The 24427-nt window shown below is 45.3% G+C and overlaps 2 protein-coding genes across 2 annotated transcripts; one reads left to right on the top strand and one right to left on the bottom strand.

Annotated features, from left to right (window-relative positions):
- The first annotated feature begins 13672 nt into the window (after nt 1–13672).
- LOC139571670 (early growth response protein 2b-like) lies at nt 13673–16484 on the top strand. Its single transcript, XM_071394754.1, has 2 exons — nt 13673–14052; nt 14546–16484. The coding sequence occupies exons 1-2, from the start codon at nt 13881–13883 to the stop codon at nt 15655–15657; spliced, it is 1284 nt and encodes a 427-aa protein (XP_071250855.1). The 5' UTR covers nt 13673–13880; the 3' UTR covers nt 15658–16484.
- A 3963-nt stretch (nt 16485–20447) lies between these two features.
- LOC139571669 (2-aminoethanethiol dioxygenase-like) lies at nt 20448–23749 on the bottom strand. The gene has a single exon (XM_071394753.1). The coding sequence runs from the start codon at nt 23451–23453 to the stop codon at nt 22698–22700; it is 756 nt and encodes a 251-aa protein (XP_071250854.1). The 5' UTR covers nt 23454–23749; the 3' UTR covers nt 20448–22697.
- Between the last annotated feature and the right edge of the window lie 678 nt (nt 23750–24427).

The following is a 24427-nucleotide window of genomic DNA, read 5'->3' as shown; positions in this document are numbered from 1 at the left end:
CAGTGGCTCTGGTCAGTCCTCATCGCCTACAGTGGCTCTGGTCAGTCCTCATCGCCTACAGTGGCTCTGGTCAGTCCTCATCACCTACAGTGGCTCTGGTCAGTCCTCATCACCTACAGTGGCTCTGGTCAGTCCTCATCGCCTACAGTGGCTCTGGTCGGTCCTCATCGCCTACAGTGGCTCTGGTCAGTCCTCATCACCTACAGTGGCTCTGGTCGGTCCTCATCACCTACAGTGACTCTGGTCAGTCCTCATCACCTACAGTGGCTCTGGTCGGTCCTCATCACCTACAGTGACTCTGGTCAGTCCTCATCACCTACAGTGGCTCTGGTCGGTCCTCATCACCTACAGTGGCTCTGGTCAGTCCTCATCACCTACAGTGGCTCTGGTCAGTCCTCATCACCTACAGTGACTCTGGTCAGTCTTCATCGCCTACAGTGGCTCTGGTCGGTTCTCATCACCTACAGTGACTCTGGTCAGTCCTCATCGCCTACAGTGGCTCTGGTCAGTCCTCATCACCTACAGTGGCTCTGGTCAGTCCTCATCACCTACAGTGACTCTGGTCAGTCCTCATCGCCTACAGTGGCTCTGGTCGGTCCTCATCACCTACAGTGACTCTGGTCAGTCCTCATCACCTACAGTGGCTCTGGTCGGTCCTCATCACCTACAGTGACTCTGGTCAGTCCTCATCGCCTACAGTGGCTCTGGTCGGTCCTCATCACCTACAGTGACTCTGGTCAGTCCTCATCGCCTACAGTGACTCTGGTCGGTCCTCATCACCTACAGTGGCTCTGGTCGGTCCTCATCACCTACAGTGACTCTGGTCAGTCCTCATCACCTACAGTGGCTCTGGTCGGTCCTCATCACCTACAGTGGCTCTGGTCGGTCCTCATCGCCTACAGTGGCTCTGGTCGGTCCTCATCACCTACAGTGGCTCTGGTCGGTCCTCATCACCTACAGTGGCTCTGGTCAGTCCTCATCGCCTACAGTGGCTCTGGTCAGTCCTCATCACCTACAGTGGCTCTGGTCAGTCCTCATCCCCTACAGTGGCTCTGGTCGGTCCTCATCACCTACAGTGACTCTGGTCAGTCTTCATCGCCTACAGTGGCTCTGGTCGGTTCTCATCACCTACAGTGACTCTGGTCAGTCCTCATCGCCTACAGTGGCTCTGGTCAGTCCTCATCACCTACAGTGGCTCTGGTCAGTCCTCATCGCCTACAGTGACTCTGGTCAGTCCTCATCGCCTACAGTGGCTCTGGTCGGTCCTCATCACCTACAGTGACTCTGGTCAGTCCTCATCACCTACAGTGGCTCTGGTCAGTCCTCATCACCTACAGTGACTCTGGTCAGTCCTCATCGCCTACAGTGGCTCTGGTCGGTCCTCATCACCTACAGTGACTCTGGTCAGTCCTCATCGCCTACAGTGACTCTGGTCAGTCCTCATCACCTACAGTGACTCTGGTCAGTCCTCACACACACAACCATCTCTTCTGATTTCTATTTTATTATTTTTAATTTAACCTTTATTTAACCTTTATTTAAATGGGCAAGTCAGTTATGGACAAATTCTTATTCACAATGACGTCCTACCAAAAGGCAAAAGGCCTCCTGATGGGGACGATGACCTGGGATCAAAAATGACATTGATTAGCATAAGAAGACCAAGGTGGAGAGGCATAGTGGCAGAACCAGCAACAACTCAACTGTCTCCTTGTTCCTGTCCTCCCCACTCACACACTTACAGCCTGAGAAACTCACTCCCTATGTACCCCCTCTTTGGAAAGCAGCTCCGCAATCTACATGATCACTGTAGAGAGATTAGGTGAGATGGTGCTAACAGCCATCCCTGGAGTGTCTCCCTACCAGGCTGTTGCTATTGGAGCTCTGCTAAGCTGTGCTACGGTCCAGGAACCCACTCACATGATTGGCCCTCTCACAGAGACACTTCTACACTGTCACCCTGGTAATGTGAGTACAGTGTATCCAACTACACACGCTGAGTGAGCACCGTGCTACACACACACCGGGACACACACACATCGGGACACAGACACACACCGGGACACACACACACACACACACGCGCGTGCTACACACACACCGGGACACACACACACACCGGGACACACACGCACGCACGCACGCACGCACGCACACACACACACACACACACACACACACACACACACACACACACACACACACACACACACACACACACACACACACACACACACACACACACACACACACACACACACACACACACACACACACACACACACACACACACACACACACACACACACAGAGAGAGAGAGAGAGAGAGCTACACCCTCTGTTCTCTACACGGGTTCTTCATGTGTTAATGGAAACTTGTGTCTGATGTGGGGCTTTTAGGGTAAAACTAAGGGGATGTTGCAATGTGCTGTAATTGTAGGGGACGTGTTCCACTCTTCATGCAAAGGAGAGGCTCTCACTTTGGAGGGGGGTGTTGAAAATAATTTGACTTCCAGAAAAGTTGTTGGAGTGTTGAAGGATGTCTTGTTTCTGTGCTGGAAGTTGTTATTGCACATTTTAAGTGATGATAAAGTCATGAGCTCAATTATATAAATGAATAAACAATGTTTGTTCAATTAGTGGAAAAGTAAAGCGCTAATGAGAAAGTCATTCAAAACATAGAACGACACCTTTATAAAACAAAATGAATATTGTATTCTGTTTTTTAAAATTCGGTTTAATCTAAGGTATAGCAGCTACTGTATTTATAATACTATACAACAACAGAGAATAATATCATTGATTGATTGATTTGTGGAATAATATCATTGATTGATTGATTTGTTGAATAATATCATTGATTGATTGATTTGTGGAATATTATCATTGATTGATTGATTTGTGGAATTATATGTCAAAGCTAAACTGTAGTAGAAGAAACCTATAATTCATGTAAATATTTTGAAACAAAACAAACACTATTGTCAATGTAACACACTGGCACTGTGACGGACCACAATGTGTCCACTAACAACAAAACATTGTGTTTTACTCAACATTATAAAATACTGTTTCTAAAAAAACAGACTCATTTGATTATTGTAAATGGTAGAAGCCTAGAGATAATCCTCTGAATGAGATGGGTATTTCTCAGGACGCGTCCCCCCCTGGCCGTAAGGTTTCCCCTCCCGAAATCAAACAGTGCTCTTTGATGGTCCGCATCAACAGAAACAGAAAACACACACAACAAAAAAACGAACGTGGAAAAACAGCCTCCTACACACATCACAAATAAAAGAATTCTGCCCATGCAGCATCTCCCACATGTTGTCTTTGAGTATTATAACAGGTTGCTGTCCCTCCATTCACTGCTGTGTGACAAAGCTCATCTGAGACTGTGGGTGGAGGGCAGAGTGGGTGGACGGTGACAGGTTGCTTTATGCTGCTCTGTCCTAGAGAGGTCCTATGGCTGGCCAGAAGAGGGCGACCAGCTGACCAAGAGCCAGTGTTGAGCGATCCTTTTCTCATTGCACTTTCCCTCTCTTTTCTCCCTTAGGTGATAAACAAAACAAAAAATGTCTCATTCCAACAGCTTTGTAAATATCTGATTCGTTGAGATAATTGTACCTATAGGAGAAGAACATCTCCTGTCATTTAAATACCATGTGGTTGGTAATAGAATTAATTAATTATCAGGACAAGGAACAAAACACACGACCGTGTTATCAATCAGTTAAACTGAGACTCAAACTCCTGTTTTCCTCATAACACCAGCACATCCAGACATGCTGGTCAGACCCCCCAAAAACAAAGACCTCCAAACACAACACAGGAAACGACGGATTAAATACATCCTCATAGCTAGGAACACACACATAGTAAAGTTCTGTGTTCAGCAGCTGGCGGGTGACGCGGGGGTTGAGGCAGTGTGCTCAGGGAGATCAGTCCCCAGCAGGACCTGCCATCGGCCCCAAAGGCCCTGTCCAGAGGCCCCCAGAGGCCCCAAAGGCCCTGTCCAGAGGCCCCCGTCGGCCCCATCGTCCACCAGGCATTCAGCATGGCCAGGCCCTGTCCAGAGGCCCCCAGAGGCCCCATCGTCCACCAGGCATTCAGCAGGCCCTGGCTGCCAGGACAGGCCACTGGGGTTCAGTGGGCTAACATTGTTGAGTGTGTGGGCAAGACACAGGCAAAACAAGAGCATTTCAAACTGTTTCCTCATTTCATTTGAGGAGGAGGATGATGAGAATTCCTGAAAATGTGAAACATTCAACTGGCTTTAACAACACACAGGTTTCCAGTGTTCTGAAACAGAATGAAGACCTTTTGTTTTCTGACTGAGACCCTTTCAATAGGCTCCCAATAACATACACCACAGTACAAATCACAGTGTTCATTTAGCACTAAGCACTTACCAAACAGCAATAATGAAATGAATGACCTGCGAGAATGACCTCTACAAAGTTATTAAGGATCTCGACGAGGTTGTTTATGTTACAGTTATATATTTTGGAACGTTTTCCAATTTCAGATCCCATAATAATAACTGGCACTATGACAACACATCTCCACAGTGCTAGATGCTCTTCTCCTTCAGACAGACACCAGTATTCAGACCAGCCTTGGTTAAAGAACCTCACTCTATCTGACCAGCCTTGATTAAAGAACCTCACTCTATCAGACCAGCCTTGGTTAAAGAACCTCACTCTATCAGACCAGCCTTGATTAAAGAACCTCACTCTATCTGACCAGCCTTGATTAAAGAACCTCACTCTATCAGACCAGCCTTGGTTAAAGATCTCACTCGATCAGACCAGCCTTGGTTAAAGAACCTCACTCTATCAGACCAGCCTTGGTTAAAGAACCTCACTCTATCAGACCAGCCTTGGTTAAAGAACCTCACTCTATCAGACCAGCCTTGGTTAAAGAACCTCACTCTATCAGACCAGCCTTGATTAAAGAACCTCACTCTATCAGACCAGCCTTGGTTAAAGAACCTCACTCTATCAGACCAGCCTTGGTTAAAGAACCTCACTCTATCAGACCAGCCTTGGTTAAAGAACCTCACTCTATTAGACCAGCCTTGGTTAAAGAACCTCACTCTATCAGACCAGCCTTGGTTAAAGAACCTCACTCTATTAGACCAGCCTTGGTTAAAGAACCTCACTCTATCAGACCAGCCTTGGTTAAAGAACCTCACTATATCAGACCAGCCTTGGTTAAAGAACCTCACTCTATCAGACCAGCCTTGGTTAAAGAACCTCACTCTATCAGACCAGCCTTGGTTAAAGAACCTCACTCTATCAGACCAGCCTTGATTAAAGAACCTCACTCTATCAGACCAGCCTTGGTTAAAGAACCTCACTCTATCAGACCAGCCTTGGTTAAAGAACCTCACTCTATCAGACCAGCCTTGGTTAAAGAACCTCACTCTATTAGACCAGCCTTGGTTAAAGAACCTCACTCTATCAGACCAGCCTTGGTTAAAGAACCTCACTCTATTAGACCAGCCTTGGTTAAAGAACCTCACTCTATCAGACCAGCCTTGGTTAAAGAACCTCACTCTATCAGACCAGCCTTGGTTAAAGAACCTCACTCTATCAGACCAGCCTTGATTAAAGAACCTCACTCTATCAGACCAGCCTTGGTTAAAGAACCTCACTCTATCAGACCAGCCTTGGTTAAAGAACCTCACTCTATCAGACCAGCCTTGGTTAAAGAACCTCACTCTATCAGACCAGCCTTGGTTAAAGAACCTCACTCTATCAGACCAGCCTTGGTTAAAGAACCTCACTCTATCAGACCAGCCTTGGTTAAAGAACCTCACTCTATCAGACCAGCCTTGGTTAAAGAACCTCACTCTATTAGACCAGCCTTGGTTAAAGAACCTCACTCTATCAGAACAACCTTGATTAAAGAACCTCACTCTATCAGACCAGCCTTGGTTAAAGAACCTCACTCTATCAGACCAGCCTTGGTTAAAGAACCTCACTCTATTAGACCAGCCTTGGTTAAAGAACCTCACTCTATCAGACCAGCCTTGGTTAAAGAACCTCACTCTATCAGACCAGCCTTGGTTAAAGAACCTCACTCTATCAGACCAGCTTTGATTAAAGAACCTCACTCTATCTGACCAGCCTTGGTTAAAGAACCTCACTCTATCAGGCCAGCCTTGGTTAAAGAACCTCACTCTATCAGACCAGCCTTGGTTAAAGAACCTCACTCTATCAGACCAGCCTTGGTTAAAGAACCTCACTCTATCAGACCAGCCTTGGTTAAAGAACCTCACTCTATCAGAACAGCCTTGGTTAAAGAACCTCACTCTATTTGACCAGCCTTGGTTAAAGAACCTCACTCTATCAGACCAGCCTTGGTTAAAGAACCTCACTCTATCAGACCAGCCTTGGTTAAAGAACCTCACTCTATCAGACCAGCCTTGGTTAAAGAACCTCACTCTATCAGACCAGCCTTGGTTAAAGAACCTCACTCTATCAGACCAGCCTTGGTTAAAGAACCTCACTCTATCAGACCAGCCTTGATTAAAGAACCTCACTCTATCAGACCAGCCTTGATTAAAGAACCTCACTCTATCAGACTAGCCTTGGTTAAAGAACCTCACTCTATCAGACCAGCCTTGGTTAAAGAACCTCACTTTATCAGACCAGCCTTGGTTAAAGAACCTCACTCTATCAGACCAGCCTTGGTTAAAGAACCTCACTCTATCAGACCAGCCTTGGTTAAAGAACCTCACTCTATCAGACCAGCCTTGGTTAAAGAACCTCACTCTATCAGACCAGCCTTGGTTAAAGAACCTCACTCTATCAGACCAGCCTTGGTTAAAGCACCTCACTCTATCAGACCAGCCTTGGTTAAAGAACCTCACTCTATCAGGCCAGCCTTGGTTAAAGAACCTCACTCTATCAGACCAGCCTTGGTTAAAGAACCTCACTCTATCAGACCAGCCTTGGTTAAAGAACCTCACTCTATCTGACCAGCCTTGGTTAAAGAACCTCACTCTATCAGACCAGCCTTGGTTAAAGAACCTCACTCTATCAGACCAGCCTTGGTTAAAGAACCTCACTCTATCAGACCAGCCTTGATTAAAGAACCTCACTCTATCAGACCAGCCTTGGTTAAAGAACCTCACTCTATCAGACCAGCCTTGGTTAAAGAACCTCACTCTATCAGACCAGCCTTGATTAAAGAACCTCACTCTATCAGACCAGCCTTGATTAAAGAACCTCACTCTATCAGACTAGCCTTGGTTAAAGAACCTCACTCTATCAGACCAGCCTTGGTTAAAGAACCTCACTCTATCAGACCAGCCTTGGTTAAAGAACCTCACTCTATCAGACCAGCCTTGGTTAAAGAACCTCACTCTATCAGACCAGCCTTGGTTAAAGAACCTCACTCTATCAGACCAGCCTTGGTTAAAGAACCTCACTCTATCAGACCAGCCTTGGTTAAAGAACCTCACTCTATCAGACCAGCCTTGGTTAAAGAACCTCACTCTATCAGACCAGCCTTGGTTAAAGCACCTCACTCTATCAGACCAGCCTTGGTTAAAGAACCTCACTCTATCAGGCCAGCCTTGGTTAAAGAACCTCACTCTATCAGACCAGCCTTGGTTAAATAACCTCACTCTATCTGACCAGCCTTGGTTAAAGAACCTCACTCTATCAGACCAGCCTTGGTTAAAGAACCTCACTCTATCAGACCAGCCTTGGTTAAAGAACCTCACTCTATCAGACCAGCCTTGGTTAAAGAACCTCACTCTATCAGACCAGCCTTGGTTAAAGAACCTCACTCTATCAGACCAGCCTTGGTTAAAGAACCTCACTCTATTTGACTAGACCACAAGAGAAGAGTGATCATTTGAACTAGGAATGTCCCTGGTGTCAAGCAGTGAGCTAGAGCGGTCAGGTTATCTAGCACCAGCATGTCAGACACGGGGGGGGGGGGGGGGGGGGGTAGTTAATATGGCTTGTAAAACAGGGCAGCTTCATTACCTCGTCTCATTATGGGCGGTCAGGCTCCCGAGGCCATGTTTAAACACCTGAGACAACGGGTGCGTCTCCAATCGCAGCCTATTCCCTATGGGCCCTGGTCAGAAGTAGGGTACTGCATAAGGAATAGGGTCCCTATGGGCCCTGGTCAGAAGTAGTGTACTGCATAAGGAATAGGGTCCCTATGGGCCCTGGTCAGAAGTAGTGTACTGCATAAAGAATAGGGTCCCTATGGGCCCTGGTCAGAAGTAGTGTACTGCATAAGGAATAGGGTTCCTATGGGCCCTGGTCAGAAGTAGTGTACTGCATAAGGAATAGGGTCCCTATGGGCCCTGGTCAGAAGTAGGGTACTGCATAAGGAATAGGGTTCCATTTGGTATCCCCCCTCTACCACGGTACTAACGGGGTAATCAGCACAGCCCTGCCGCTCCTGCATCACTCTGTCCCCGGTATTTATTCAGCCCAGAGCTATTAGGTCGGAGAAATGCCTCCTGACAGGAACACCGACAGGCCCTCGTGGCAGGAAGCTCAGACAGGACAATGGAAAATGTCTGGTCTGACTGTCACTGGTCGCAGCTATCGAATGCCGGAGTGATTCACAGAGACGCACTTCAGTCGATAACCACCGAGGAGTTGTTACGGACGCTTAGGAAACACGCTCTTTAATGGATGGTCTTTCTGCGTGACAACGTCCATGCTGGACTGGTGGACTGGGGCTATAGGCTAGATTAGACACTACTAGACAGTTCCATTGAGAAGGTTAGGTTAGATAGACAGACATAGTGATGGTCTCTCTGCGTGACAACGTCCATGCTGGACTGGTGGACTGGGGGTATAGGCTAGATTAGACACTACTAGACAGTTCCATTGAGAAGGTTAGGTTAGATAGACAGACATAGTGATGGTCTCTCTGCGTGACAACGTCCATGCTGGACTGGTGGACTGGGGGTATAGGCTAGATTAGACACTACTAGACAGTTCCATTGAGAAGGTTAGTGGAGCCATGTTAGATAGACAGACATAGTGGTGGTCTTTCTGCGTGACAGCGTCCATGCTGGACTGGTGGACTGGGGGTATAGGCTAGATTAGACACTACTAGACAGTTCCATTGAGAAGGTTAGGTTAGATAGACAGACATAGTGGTGGTCTCTCTATGCTCCACAGAACAGCGTGTTGCAGGGTGGGGGCGGTGGAGGACGGTAGATGTATTTTTGATAGTATGACTGTGACAGTTCTCTGTGGAACGATACATGGGCGTGTTGTTGTCTTAGGAGGTGACAGAGGTGGGAGACAACGGGGGAGGCTGTGGTTCGGTTTCCCAGTTGGTGGTGAATATCTTGTCACGTGTAGTTAGAAGGTCCAATGAAATCGCAGCACACTGTGTTAGGCGGTACCGGTGTATGTTCTTGGTTGGTGGGCCCAGAACAAAAGGACCTTCCTCTGAACTCTCTTCCTCAGACAACTCAATGGCTTTTCATGAAAGTTGTTAGTTTCTGAAGTTGTAGTTTCTGAAGTCGATCAGACACAAAGGTAACGTTCAGAGGTGAGGCAGTTGTGGAAGCATGAACAAGACTCTGTTGTGCGGCCGGACCAAAGGCTGCTATAGTACTGTATTAGAAGACACAGTGTGTTACAGCCGTTTGGAAAGACTGGCTTAAACAGGAACTCACATGGTGGGTGGAGGGGGGTACACACACACACACACACACACACACACACACACACACACACACACACACACACACACACACACACACACACACACACACACACACACACACACACACACACACACACACACACACACACACACACACACACACACACACACACACACACACACACACACACACACACACACACACACACACAGTCACAGACACACACACACACACACACACACACACACACACACACTATTTTGCTCTATTTTTCTAAATATACTTAATTCTTCTAATGTGAGAGTGACTCCTCAGTCTATTGATCTGATGTCGGCCCAAACTAAATCACCTGGATCTGCTCCTACAGCCTCCTGGTACACTATGAATGGTTCTGGCAGCCTTGGTTCCTTTAGAGGGGACACTACTCTCTGCTCCATGGTCACATTTTGGCAGGATTCATGTTTGATATTGTGGACTGAGTTTTTTTGAATGACAAATGTTTATAGGATTAAACTCAGTGAAGCAGTGTAGTAGAACATGTTTAGTCTAATCCCAGGACAGGTAATACAACGTGTTTAGGCTGCTCCCAGGACAGGTAATACAACGTGTTTAGGCTGCTTCCAGGACAGGTAATACAACGTGTTTAGGCTGCTTCCAGGACAGGTAATACAACGTGTTTAGGCTGCTTCCAGGACAGGTAATACAACGTGTTTAGGCTGCTCCCAGGACAGGTAATACAACGTGTTTAGGCTGCTCCCAGGACAGGTAATACAACGTGTTTAGGCTGCTCCCAGGACAGGTAATACAACGTGTTTAGGCTGCTTCCAGGACAGGTAATACAACGTGTTTAGGCTGCTTCCAGGACAGGTAATACAACGTGTTTAGGCTGCTCCCAGGACAGGTAATACAACGTGTTTAGGCTGCTCCCAGGACAGGTAATACAACGTGTTTAGGCTGCTCCCAGGACAGGTAATACAACGTGTTTAGGCTGCTCCCAGGACAGGTAATACAACGTGTTTAGGCTGCTTCCAGGACAGGTAATACGACGTGTTTAGGCTGCTCCCAGGACAGGTAATACAATGTGTTTAGGCTGCTCCCAGGACAGGTAATACAACGTGTTTAGGCTGCTCCCAGGACAGGTAATACAACGTGTTTAGGCTGCTCCCAGGACAGGTAATACGACGTGTTTAGGCTGCTTCCAGGACAGGTAATACAACGTGTTTAGGCTGCTCCCAGGACAGGTAATACAACGTGTTTAGGCTGCTCCCAGGACAGGTAATACAATGTGTTTAGGCTGCTCCCAGGACAGGTAATACAACGTGTTTAGGCTGCTCCCAGGACAGGTAATACAATGTGTTTAGGCTGCTCCCAGGACAGGTAATACAACGTGTTTAGGCTGCTTCCTGGACAGGTAATACAACATGTTTAGGCTGCTCCCAGGACAGGTAATACAACGTGTTTAGGCTGCTCCCAGGACAGGTAATACAACGTGGTTAGGCTGCTCCCAGGACAGGTAATACGACGTGTTTAGGCTGCTCCCAGGACAGGTAATACGACGTGTTTAGGCTGCTTCCTGGACAGGTAATACAACGTGTTTAGGCTGCTCCCAGGACAGGTAATACAACGTGCTGGCCCCTGTCTGTCTGTGAGCACACAGGACAGGTAATACAACGTGCTGGCCCCTGTCTGTCTGTGAGCACACAGGACAGGTAATACAACGTGTTTAGGCTGCTCCCAGGACAGGTAATACAACGTGCTGGCCCCTGTCTGTCTGTGAGCACACAGGACAGGTAATACAACGTGCTGGCCCCTGTCTGTCTGTGAGCACACAGGACAGATCCTGATGACCCATTGAGCCTGATATTATAACGTTCAGGATGAGGAGAAGAGAAATGCACTTTTACACAAGGAACCGTTGGTATCCAAGAGCAAATGGATGCTAATAATTTTGCAACGTTTCTGTAACAACTTTGGACTCTCTTAACAAATACAGAATCTGCTGTTTTAATGCTGGAAGATTAAAAGAACATAATTTAAAAAGTCGTGATTCATAAACATACGTTTTTTCACTCATCATCCTGTTCCTATCACACAACTCCGCATAGCCCACCACCTCTCCTGTGGTTTGGACCTCTTAACGTCCTACATATAGGAACTGTGAATATATAGGTCGGATAATTAGCTTATCAAGCAGTCTGCCATTATCTCTCATTTTCTCCAATACAACCTGGACAACAGATACATTATCTATTGCCATGTATAGGCTACAATCGTCTAATTGAGCAGCGGTCTAAGTGAAAGCGTTTTATTCACAGTCAGTTCCCGTATTGCTAATGATACGTTTAACTGACGGGCCGGTGAAAGGCGCCCGCAGCAGCATGGCCCGTGTTAAATTAATAGAGTTGATATTGACAGGCCTTTATTGACTCCAGACGGATTAATGTGAGGAGTGTGTGTGTGATCATGATGCTCCGTGCGGTTTCCTTTCAAACCGGAAACCTCGCAAATCAACCAGAGCCTTTTCCCATTCACAGAGTCAGGGAGCTGAATAACGAAGGATTCATTCTTGTCTATATACTGTTGTTATTATTATTATTATTATTAGCAATAATTGTTATTTAATCGTTATTATAGTAGTATCAACATAATAATAATAACCTAACTATTCACAATAATAATAATAATAATAATAATACGTATAGTCTAATGTGTAAGTATCAAGAAAATGTAATAACTTTTTATAGCCATCAAATGTTTAAATTTAGATAATTTTCTCCCACGCGTTACTTGACACAGCCACAATCTGGAAATTGCCTTCCAACCAGGGCCCCGAACCGCTCGCCCACCCACCCATCTAGTTTTTAACTTCCAAGTTTCTCAACCCACAGGGGGACTTTACCAGTATACCGAGTCTACCAAGCTGTGCCAATTGCATTATGCGCCTTATCGCCTCTGAACGGAAATGTTTTTGTGAACTATGTCCGGTTTTCTAAAATGCGCGTGGGGTTGAGGAGGTTTTTAATGTGCATCATTGAAACACCAGACAGTAAGTAGCCCAGTCGGCCTGCCGGACAGATGAGTCGACCTCTCAGTTCCGTTCAACACCACTGGAGGGAAAAAGTATTGAGAATCAACAACAAAATAATATTAACAACAAATACAATAATCATATTATTAGTAGCCTAACAATATAACACATATATTTTACTATAATAGATTATAGGCCTACCTAATGTATAACTAGTCTAGGCCTACTACTGTATCCATATGTTCCGTTATCATTAGACCACGTGCCCTTTACCCGTTTAATTTCAGGATGTGAAAGTCATTAAACTTCAAGATAAACAATTTCCCCTTCTAGTGATATAAATAGCTCATAACTAAATAGGCCTGTAGCCCAGTCTTTCCTAAAGCAAAGCCTATTCAAACGACCCTGACAAAAGTTTCCGAGTTTAACGCGGCAAAGTTTAAAATTCCGTGATTGTGGCTCTCATTTGATTGTGGTTAGCGATGGTAGTTCTGTCGCTGCTCTTGCTCGGCAAGACTCGATAGTTTCCGACGCTCATATTCCGGAATAGAACCCTTATATGTAGGCAGGGGTGTTCTTAGATTTACCGGATGAAACCATGTATGGCTTCTAGAGAAGAACCGGAATTCCTATTTGAAGGCGATGTGTAGAGGAAACATTTCGAATCTTATAGATCAGATAATCTTGTAACATTGATGTCCATCTAAACTGATAACATGCCCTCTTGGAATTTGATCCATTTCTTGTCATCTGTATTGTTTTATAATTTTCGTGCTAATGGAAACTGCATGGGGAAAAAAACACATATTTTATCGCTTTATATTGGCAACTTTCACTTGTGGGTTCTCCATTGACAGCCCGGGGCCAATAGGATCCCCCAGCGCCTCCTCTCTCTAACCAAACGGTCCTTGTATGGGCAGTGACGTAGTGGCGCATTCACTGCCCACTGATAAATACATACTACTGCTACTCGTGCTGCTAGGATCCGTCATTCACTAAACAGCCTGATGATCTGGAGAGAGTAGAGTAGACTAGTGGTATCAACACACGCTTCAGATTGGGTTCACTTCTCCGGACAGGTTATCCGATGTTTCAGTGTAGGAAAGGACTGTAAAGGCCACACATACTCAACCAGCCGGTTTAAAAATATCGTTTAAACCCTGGAAACAGCCAGGATCCGTTAGTTAAATGATGACGGCTAAAACTTTAGAGAAAGTCCCAGTCTCTCTGGGTGGGTATGTCCACCCTGTCTCTGATACTATCTACTCTGTGGATCATGACAGTCTGCCGCCCGGGGTGGCTATCTTTCCTAACGCTGATTTAGGAGGCCACTACCACGACCATCTTAGCGGAGCTCCAGGTAAGCGTGGACTATACATGGTGTTGTTTTGATATCATGGGGACCTTTAGAGAATGCAACATGTGCTGTGTTGGTTATTGGAGAGGAAACATATAGGCTACTACGTATAGGTTATAATATTATGCATAATGTTTGATATAGCATTTTCCATCTTGGCCAAGAGATTTTGGAAATATTTTGAATTAATGGTTGAGGGACAAATGTATGTTTGGATATTTGTATTAATGGTAATAAAAAATGTTATGTTTTAGAGGCACATGGCTAGAGTTACGCACTTTTCAAAAAAAAGTTTTCATAAAAGTAAAACGGCACCCATTTGAAAAGTTGAATGAATGACCGGTGGGTAAAGGACGCGAGCGCGCAGCACGCACCAAACACTGTGCGCACGAGAACGGACCTGCAGCATGTTTTTTTTTTTTTTAAAGCTCTCTGATTTGTTTGTTTCGTGTTTGTTTCCTGATTCTCTGCTAAGATGTCTCTTCTTATCTTCCAGATGGCTTGATGAGTGGCGATATGAGCTTAGAGAAACGCTCTCTCGACCTGTCTTACTCTAGCTTCTCCCAGCCACCTGGTCATCGGAACCAGACCTTCACCTACATGGGAAAGTTCTCCATCGACTCTCAGTATCCCGGTAACTGGAACCCCGAGGGCGTCATCAACATAGTGAGTGCGGGGATCCTGGGCATGACCCAGCCATCTTCTGCCTCCTCCTCCCCGGCGTCCTCCGGCTCTCCCGGCCATTTCTCCTCCACGCTCAGCTGCACCATGGCCCAGAACCAGGCCGACATGGAGCACCACCTCTACTCTTCCCCGCCTCCCTACGGCTGTGGGGAGGTCTACCAGGACCCGTCGGCCTTCCTCTCCACCGGGCCCGGTATCTCTTACCCGCCTCCGTCCTACTCCTCCCCCAAGCCCAACACAGACTCGGGTCTCTTCCCCATCATCCCAGACTATGGGTTCTTCCAGCCGACCTGTCAGAGGGACATGCAGGCCATGCCTGACCGCAAGCCCTTCCCCTGCCCACTGGACTCCTTTAGAGTACCCCCACCTCTGACTCCCCTGAACACTATTAGGAACTTTACATTAGGTGGGCCGGTCTCGGATGGGCCCAGACTCCCCACAGCGTACAGCCCCCAGAACCTCCCCCTGAGACCCATCCTGCGGCCCAGAAAATATCCCAACAGACCGAGCAAGACCCCGGTCCATGAGCGGCCGTACCCCTGCCCAGCGGAAGGCTGCGACCGGCGGTTCTCTCGGTCTGACGAGCTGACCAGACACATCCGGATCCACACGGGACACAAACCGTTCCAGTGCCGGATCTGCATGAGGAACTTTAGCCGCAGCGACCACCTCACCACGCACATCCGCACGCACACCGGAGAGAAGCCCTTCGCCTGTGATTTCTGTGGCCGTAAGTTCGCGAGGAGCGACGAGCGCAAAAGACACACCAAGATTCATCTCAGACAGAAAGAGAGAAAAACATCCACTGCGCCATCAAACAACACGAACTCTGATCGCTCCGGTAGCGGTTCTATAAGCACATCTAGCGGAGTCTGCTCCTCCAGCACGGGACAGCTGGCGGGATGCCCCTCGCGGGCGGTATAGTACACACTATAGCCAATAGGTTTATGGGAATAAATATTTTGAAACCTTGATGAACTAAAGACAATAGAGATTGAGGTTTAATTGTTTGTAAGCTGCAAGTTCAAAACACAAAATGGAACCAACTTGACACGCAACAGCATAATTGTCTTTCATGCGTAATTGCGCATCATTCCGGTGCGCTCCAAACGTTCCCACGACGTATCCTCTCAGTTTGGTGGCTGAGAGAAACGCACTTTGTTTGCATAGCCTACTGAAGTCAAGTTACTAGACAATACTTTTAACACGTGGCTGCCTCTATTCTCTTCATGTATAGGAAAGAAACATGTTGAGGATTAATATCAAGCACATGTACACTGACGCGCCAATAGGCTACAATATACACAACGCTGCATGGGAAAGAACGTTATATTTGCAATAATTTAGAAGGAAAAGTGTGTTAAATTATTTACTAGACAAAATGTGTCATTTTTAACATGTTCGTTGATTGTATTTCCCCTTGTTGTGCCTCGTTTCACACGTTATTTTTGTACATTGTCAATACAAGGACGATTTAATGAAACTGTACATTTTGTCATTTAATATGAAAGTTTGATTATATGTATATTTTTGTACACATTGTGCCGTGTAACTATGGAAAGTGTTGTGGTTTATGTCTAACAATAAGGAATGTAAATAATTGAACTCAAACCGAATTGACATTTTGTTTTTCGTGAATGTTTACGACTCATATGAAATGTTAATGTTGATTAAAAAAAAAATCTCAATGGCCTCCAGAAAGGTTATTTCTTGTGAACTAAAAACAAATAAAGTAAACTGTGAACAACATGAATATAATGTAATAGTATTGGAAAGTACACCATAAAGGGCGAGCGTGGTAATTCCCATGTAACGTCAGTCTGATGTGAGTCATGCCTTCACGAGCTCCCACTCACGGTCTATCCGTTCTGATGCTTTGGTTAACAACTACTAGAACAGGATCTTTACCGTTGTTCATGTAGAGATCTATACACACAGGACATACAATAAAACGAACAATAATAATACGTTCATTAAAATAAAAAAGAATAATCAAAAGTTTTTACTTTCATCATCCAAAACTAATGCCGTAGTCTGATCAACATTAAAACTAATGCCGGTAGTCTGATCAACATTAAAACTAATACAGGTAGCCTGATCAACATTAAAACTAATACAGGTAGTCTGATCAACATTAAAACTAATGCAGGTAGTCTGATCAACATTAAAACTAATGCAGGTAGTCTGATCAACATTAAAACTAATGCAGGTAGTCTGATCAACATTAAAACTAATGCAGGTAGTCTGATCAACATTAAAACTAATGCAGGTAGTCTGATCAACATTAAAACTAATGCAGGTAGTCTGATCAACATTAAAACTAATGCAGGTAGTCTGATCAACATTAAAACTAATGCAGGTAGTCTGATCAACATTAAAAACGAACTGTCTTGTTCAGGGGCAGATTGACACCTTGTCAGCTCTGGGATTCGATCTTGCAGCCTTTCGGTTACTAGTCCAACGCTCTAACCACTAGGCTACCTGCCGCCCCTCTAACCACTAGGCTACTGGCCACCCTATACAACAGTACCTAAGATGGCGAGAAGTCAGTCCATAATAAAGTGCTACTCTGCATTCCGAAGGCACACATCAACAGGGCAGGTCCTACAGGCCCTGGTTTTGTCACACCTGGACTACTGTTCAGTCGTGTGGTCAGGTGCCACACAGAGGGACTTAGGTAATTACAATTGTCTCAGAACAGGGCAGCACGGCTGGCCCTTGGATGTACACAGAGCTAACATGAATAATATGCATGTCAATCTCTCCTGGCTCAAAGTGGAGGAGAGATTGACTTTATCACTACTTGTATTTATGAGAGGTATTGACATGTTGAATGCACCGAGCTGTCTGTCTAAACTACTGGCACACAGCTCAGACACCCATGCATACCCCACAAGACATGCCACCAGAGGTCTCTTCACAGTCCCCAAGTCCAGAACAGACTATGGGAGGTACACAGTACTACATAGAGCCATGACTACATGGAACTCTATTCCACATCAGGTAACTGAAGCAGTAAAATCAGATTTAAAAAACAGGTAAAAATACACCTTATGGAACAGCTGGGACTGTAGAGTAGCTGCTGCTTTGGCAGGAACTAATGGGGATCCATAATAGACCCCAGGAAGAGTAGCTGCTGCCTTGGCAGGAACTAATGGGGATCCATAATAGACCCCAGGAAGAGTAGCTGCTGCCTCGGCAGGAACTAATGGGGATCCATAATAGACCCCAGGAAGAGTAGCTGCTGCCTTGACAGGAACTAATGGGGATCCATAATAAACCCCAGGAAGAGTAGCTGCTGCCTTGGCAGGAATTAATGGGGATCCATAATATGTCAAATGAAGAGTAGCTGCTGCCTTGGTAGGAACTAATGGGGATCCAAAATAAACCCCAGGAAGAGTAGCTGCTGCCTTGGCAGGAACTAATGGGGATCCAAAATAAACCCCAGGAAGAGTAGCTGCTGCTTTGGCAGGAACTAATGGGGATCCATAATAAACCCCAGGAAGAGTAGCTGCTGCCTTGGCAGGAACTAATGGGGATCCATAATAAACCCCAGGAAGAGTAGCTGCTGCCTTGGCAGGAACTAATGGGGATCCATAATAAACCCCAGGAAGAGTAGCTGCTGCCTTGGCAGGAACTAATGGGGATCCATAATACGCCCCAGGAAGAGTAGCTGCTGCTTTGGGTAGGAACTAATGGGGATCCATAATAAACCCAAGGAAGAGTAGCTGCTGCCTTGGCAGGAACTAATGGGGATCCAAAATAAACCCCAGGAAGAGTAGCTGCTGCTTTGGCAGGAACTAATGGGGATCTATAATAAACCCAAGGAAGAGTAGCTGCTGCCTTGTTAGGAACTAATGGGGATCCATAATAAACCCCAGGAAGAGTAGCTGCTGCCTTGGCAGGAACTAATGGGGATCCATAATAAACCCAAGGAAGAGTAGCTGCTGCCTTGGCAGGAACTAATGGGGATCCATAATAAACCCCAGGAAGAGTAGCTGCTGCCTTGGCAGGAACTAATGGGGATCCATAATAAACCCAAGGAAGAGTAGCTGCTGCTTTGTTAGGAACTAATGGGGATCGATGATACCGATGTTACCGGTGATACCGACGTTACCGACGTTACCGACGATACCGACGATACCGATACCGACGATACTGATGTTATGATGTTACTGATGATACTGATGTTACTGATGTTATGATGATACTGACGATACTGATGTTATGATGATACTGATGTTATGATGATACTGATGATACTGATGATACTGATGTTACTGACGATACTGATGTTATGATGATACTGATGATACTGATGTTACTGACGATACTGATGTTATGATGATACTGATGTTACTGATGATACTGATGTTACTGACGATACTGATGTTATGATGATACTGATGTTATGATGATACTGATGATACTGATGTTACTGATGTTATGATGATACTGATGTTATGATGATACTGATGTTACTGATGACACTGATGATACTGATGTTACTGATGATACTGATGATACTGATGTTATGATGATACTGATGATACTGATGTTACTGATGTTATGATGATACTGATGATACTGATGATACTGATGATACTGATGTTACTGATGATACTGATGTTACTGATGTTATGATGATACTGATGATACTGATGTTACTGATGATACTGATGATACTGATGTTACTGATGATACTGATGATACTGATGTTATGATGATACTGATGATACTGATGTTACTGATGATACTGATGATACTGGTGTTGCTGGATAAATGACCTTATATCGTTTATTGCTCCACATTCAGTAACTAAAACCATCTAAAACAAACAAACAGTAAGTAGCCTACGCTGTATATCCTGATAGACAGTGCCTTCGGAAAGTTTTCAGACCCCTTGACTTTTTCTACATTTTGTTACGTTACAGCCTTATTCTAAAATGGATTAAATAAAATATAAAAACTCAGCAATCTACACACAATACCCCATAATGACAAAGTGAAAACAGGTTTTTAGACATTTTTGCAAATGTATTAAAAATAAAAAACAGAAATACCTTATTTACATAAGTATTCAGACTCTTTGCTACGAAAGGCACACACCTGTCTATATAAGGTCCCACAGTTGACAGTGCATGTCAGAGCAAAAACCAAGCCATGAGGTCGAAGGAATTGTATGTAGAGCTCCGAGACAGGATTGTGTCGAGGCACAGATCTGGGGAAGGGTACCCCAAAAATTCTGCAGCATTGAAGGTCCCCAAGAACACAGTGGCCTCCATCATTCTTAAATGAAAGAAGGTTGGAACCACTAGGACTCTTCCTAGAGTTGGTCGCCCGGCCAAACTAAGCAATCGGGGGAGAAGGGCCTTGGTCAGGGAGGTGACCAAGAACCTGATGGTCACTCTGACAGAGCTCCAGACTCTCTAACTCTTTGACCATAGTGAAGGTGTGGTTGCTGGGCAGCGGGGGAGAAGGGCCTTGGTCAGGGAGGTGACCAAGAACCCGTTGACAGTGGTGGAAAAAGTACTCAATTGTCATACTTGAGAAAAAGTAAAATACCTTAATAGAAAATGACTCAAGTAAAAGTCACCCAGTAAAATAGTACTTCAGTAAAAGTCTAAAACCATTTGTTTTTAAATATAATAAAGTATCAAAAGTAAAAGTATGAATATTAAAAAAATAACTTCTAATAAGCAAACCAGACGGCGCAATTTTTATATTTTTTATTTATTTACAGATAGCCAGGGTCACACTCCAAAACTCAGACATAATTTTAAAACAAAGCATTTGTGTTTAGTGAGTTCGCCGGACCAGAGGCAGTTGGGTTGACAAGGGTTGTTCTCTGTTTAGTGAGTCCTCCGGACCAGAGGCAGTAGGGATGACCAGGGATGTTCTCTGTTTAGTGAGTCCTCCAGATCAGTGGCAGTAGGGATGACCAGGGATGTTCTCTGTTTAGTGAGTCCTCCAGATCAGAGGCAGTAGGGATGACCAGGGATGTTCTCTGTTTAGTGAGTCCTCCAGATCAGAGACAGTAGGGATGACCAGGGATGTTCTCTGTTTAGTGAGTCCTCCGGATCAGAGGCAGTAGGGATGACCAGGGATGTTCTCTGTTTAGTGAGTCCTCCAGATCAGAGACAGTAGGGATGACCAGGGATGTTCTCTGTTTAGTGAGTCCTCCAGATCAGAGGCAGTAGGGATGACCAGGGATGTTCTCTGTTTAGTGAGTCCTCCAGATCAGAGGCAGTAGGGATGACCAGGGATGTTCTCTGTTTAGTGAGTCCTCCAGATCAGAGGCAGTAGGGATGACCAGGGATGTTCTCTGTTTAGTGAGTCCTCCAGATCAGAGGCAGTAGGGATGACCAGGGATGTTCTCTGTTTAGTGAGTCCTCCAGATCAGAGGCAGTAGGGATGACCAGGGATGTTCTCTGTTTAGTGAGTCCTCCAGATCAGAGGCAGTAGGGATGTTCCAGGGATGTTCTCTTGATAAGTGTGCGAATTGGACCATTTTCTGTCCTGCTAAGCATTCAAAATGTAACAAGTACTTTTGGGTGTCAGAGAAAATGTATGGAGTAAAATGTACATTTTTTTCTTTAGGAATTTAGTGAAGTAAAAGTTAAAAATATAAATAGTAAATTAAAGTACAGATATCCCAAAAAACTACTTAAGTTGTATTTAAGTATTTTTTACTTAAGCACTTTACACCACTGCCCGATGGTCACTGACAGAGCTCTAGAGTTCCTCTGTGGAGATGGGAGAACCTTCCAGAAGGACAACCATCTCTTCAGCACTCCACCAATCAGGCCTTTATGGTAGAGTGGGCAGATGGAAGCCACTGCTCAGTAAAATGCACATGACAGCCAGCTTGGAGTTTTCCAAAAGGCACCTAAAGACTCTCAGACCATGAGAAATAAGATTCTCTGGTCTGATGAAACCAAGATTGAACTCTTTGGCCTGAATGCCAAGCGTCACGTCTGGAGGAAACCTGGCAGCATCATGCTTTGGGGATGTTTTTCAGCAGCAGGGACTGGGAGACTAGTCAGGATCAAGGCAAAGATGAACGGAGCAAAGGATCCTAGATGATCCTTGATGAACACCTGCTCCAGAGCGCTCAGGACCTCAGACTGGGGCGAAGGTTCACCTTCCAACAGGACAACGACCCTAAGCACACAGACAAGACAACACAGGAACGGCTTCGGGACAAGTCTCTGAATTCTTAAGTAAATGTGAAATTGTATTTTTTTATTTATAATAAATTAGCAAAACTTTCTAAAAACCGGTTTTTGCGTTGTCATTATGGGGTATTGTGATGTCATTATGAGGTAGTGTGATGCCATTATGGGGTATTGTGATGTCATTATGTAGATTGATGAGGAAAAACAATTTCATATATTTTAGAATAAAGCTGTGATGTAACAAAATGTGAAAAAAGTCAAGGGGTCTGAATACTTTCCGAAGGCACTGGACATGTATATGCAGTAAGGCTATATGTAGAACTTTTAGCTGTCCCAAAATAAAAGCCTTCAATTATAAACAAACTAGTGTTTTAATACACACATTTGTTTGGAATAAATCAATTAAAGATAGAAAACATAGTGTGCACTTGGAAACTAGACGTGATAAATGCTTTCAAAGTTTACATTCAATATTCACATAAGGCATATCATATTTTCAGTTACAAACAATGGTGTTAAGAGCATAGGAAGTTTCTGAGCCTGTTCAGGATGAAAACATCTTATTTGGAAGTTTACAGGAGATATAGAAAGTTAACTAGTTAACTAGAAAGTTAACTAGAAAGTTAACTAATAAGGAGAGCAAAAGCCCAGAGACATTATCCACGACACCTGCAGTTCATTCACCTGCTCCAACTCATGTCCCACTCACAGTGATTCAAAGTCTTTTGAAAGTCATGTGGCTGCCCCTATTTGGTCACAGGTATCCCTGCCTTTACAACACCGACATCAGAAGGAGACGTTGGGCCCTGGGTATGGTTCACCCTCACACCAGAAGCCATCAGGCTGGCCTATCTCTAGTAACCACGTCTCTTCCTCACACTGCTGCTGCGCCTCTACCTTACTGTCTGCGTCGGGAACAGTCTGTAGGACTTTATAATAATGACAATCCCTCCCGTCGTCAGAGTCATACGGAGGTGCCAGGATGTCGAGGAAGGCAGCAGGTCCATCCACCGTGTCGATCTGATGCAGGTTCTCCCTCTGCGGGGTTAAGATACACGGACTACTGTCATGGGTGAACCACATGGTGGATCGGAGCACTGCCCGCCGCAGAGAGTCCTTCTGGAACGGCAGCAGCGGCGGGTCGAACTGGGTCTCACTCTGCACCTGGTCCGAAGGTTTATCCAACAGGTCAAAACACCTGATACTGACTTTCCCGTATAGAACCTTGAGCATCCCGTTCATACCGGGGTGGTCGTGGAGCGGGATGGAAGCCCCGCTGTTCAGTAGAAACACCCCCATACTGAACGACTCCGTCTCGCAGATGTGCATGTACGTGACAGGTGGGTTGTGTTCGGAATGGGAGCCGTTCGGTTTCAGCTTCAGGTCTGCAGCCCTGACTTCCGTCAGCAGGGTGATTAGATCCTCCCGGTTGTCCAATAATACTTTGTTGTCCCCAATTGCGGATGCATTGAAATCTTTAAATGTGATATTGGCTTGGCTGGCTATTTTCTGAATGAGAAACTTCTTGTTATCCCGTGGCATTTTGCAGATGGAAACAAAATCCGACGCTTATCGATGCTGGTTTTCTTCAGACGCAGCTGAGCAACAGGCAGCAGAAACGGCCCGAGCTGGAAACGCTCTTATCTCCTCGAATCTCGCACAATATCGTCACTCGAGGACGGGGCCGCGTTCAAACTAAATAAACGCGCGTCTAAAGTTATAATGTAACGTTTTCCATGGTAATTAAATGTGGTTTTAACACCAGGGAATATTCACGGTCCAGAATCATTTCCAAACCTATCTGATCGTCACGTCCGCAGTGACAGCGACCGCGTACAGGAAACAAGGCATTTTGGATCTTGAAGTTTAATTTAAAAGTTGGCCAATATATTTCTGTAATGAATCCCCCCCCCCCGCACAAAAAATAAAAAACTATACGATTATCTAATCCCTTCACTCAACAGAAGTTGTACCGGGGAAAATATGATTCTCACATATGCTCCTATTATAAGAGAAAAACAATCTTGTCTTTAATAAAAGCACTACAATTCCCAGCGGCTGTCGGGCTTCCGGAGAGAGGCAGAGAGGGTAAGAGAGGAAAGCCAGACAGGACATTCAACCCGCTCCTCTCCCCCAGTTTATCCCCTCTCTGTCGCTCTCTTCTGGGATGAGGGTTTCTCTTTTTCTTACTTTATTCAGTAATACTTTATAACGTTTTGAGGAGTACTGACTTTGTTACAAATACATGTTAAGAGGCTAAGATACAACAGGCACAAGTTTCATACTTTAGGCCCAAGTAGATCAAATGCACATATAAGGGACAGGTGATATATACCACCTGTAGCCTAGTGGTAACTAGGCAAGTCAGTTCAGAACAAATTCGGCCTACCCCAGCCAAACCTGGATGACGCTGGGCCAATTGTACAACGCCCTAAGGGACTCCCAATCACGGCCGGATGTGACACAACCTGGATTCGAACCAGGGAGTGTAGTGACAACTCTTGCACTGATATGTA

This window comes from Salvelinus alpinus, chromosome 3, assembly GCF_045679555.1.
Source record: "Salvelinus alpinus chromosome 3, SLU_Salpinus.1, whole genome shotgun sequence".
Taxonomy (NCBI): domain Eukaryota; kingdom Metazoa; phylum Chordata; class Actinopteri; order Salmoniformes; family Salmonidae; genus Salvelinus; species Salvelinus alpinus.
This window is presented reverse-complemented; position numbering and strand designations above follow the sequence as displayed.

Coding starts and splice junctions, on each gene's coding strand:
- LOC139571670 (XM_071394754.1), top strand. CDS start 13,881: ATGATGACGGCTAAAACTTTAGAGAAAGTCCCAGTCTCTCTGGGTGGG. Junction 14,053..14,545: donor CCATCTTAGCGGAGCTCCAG/GTAAGCGTGGAC, acceptor CTTATCTTCCAG/ATGGCTTGATGAGTGGCGAT.
- LOC139571669 (XM_071394753.1), bottom strand. CDS start 23,453: ATGCCACGGGATAACAAGAAGTTTCTCATTCAGAAAATAGCCAGCCAA.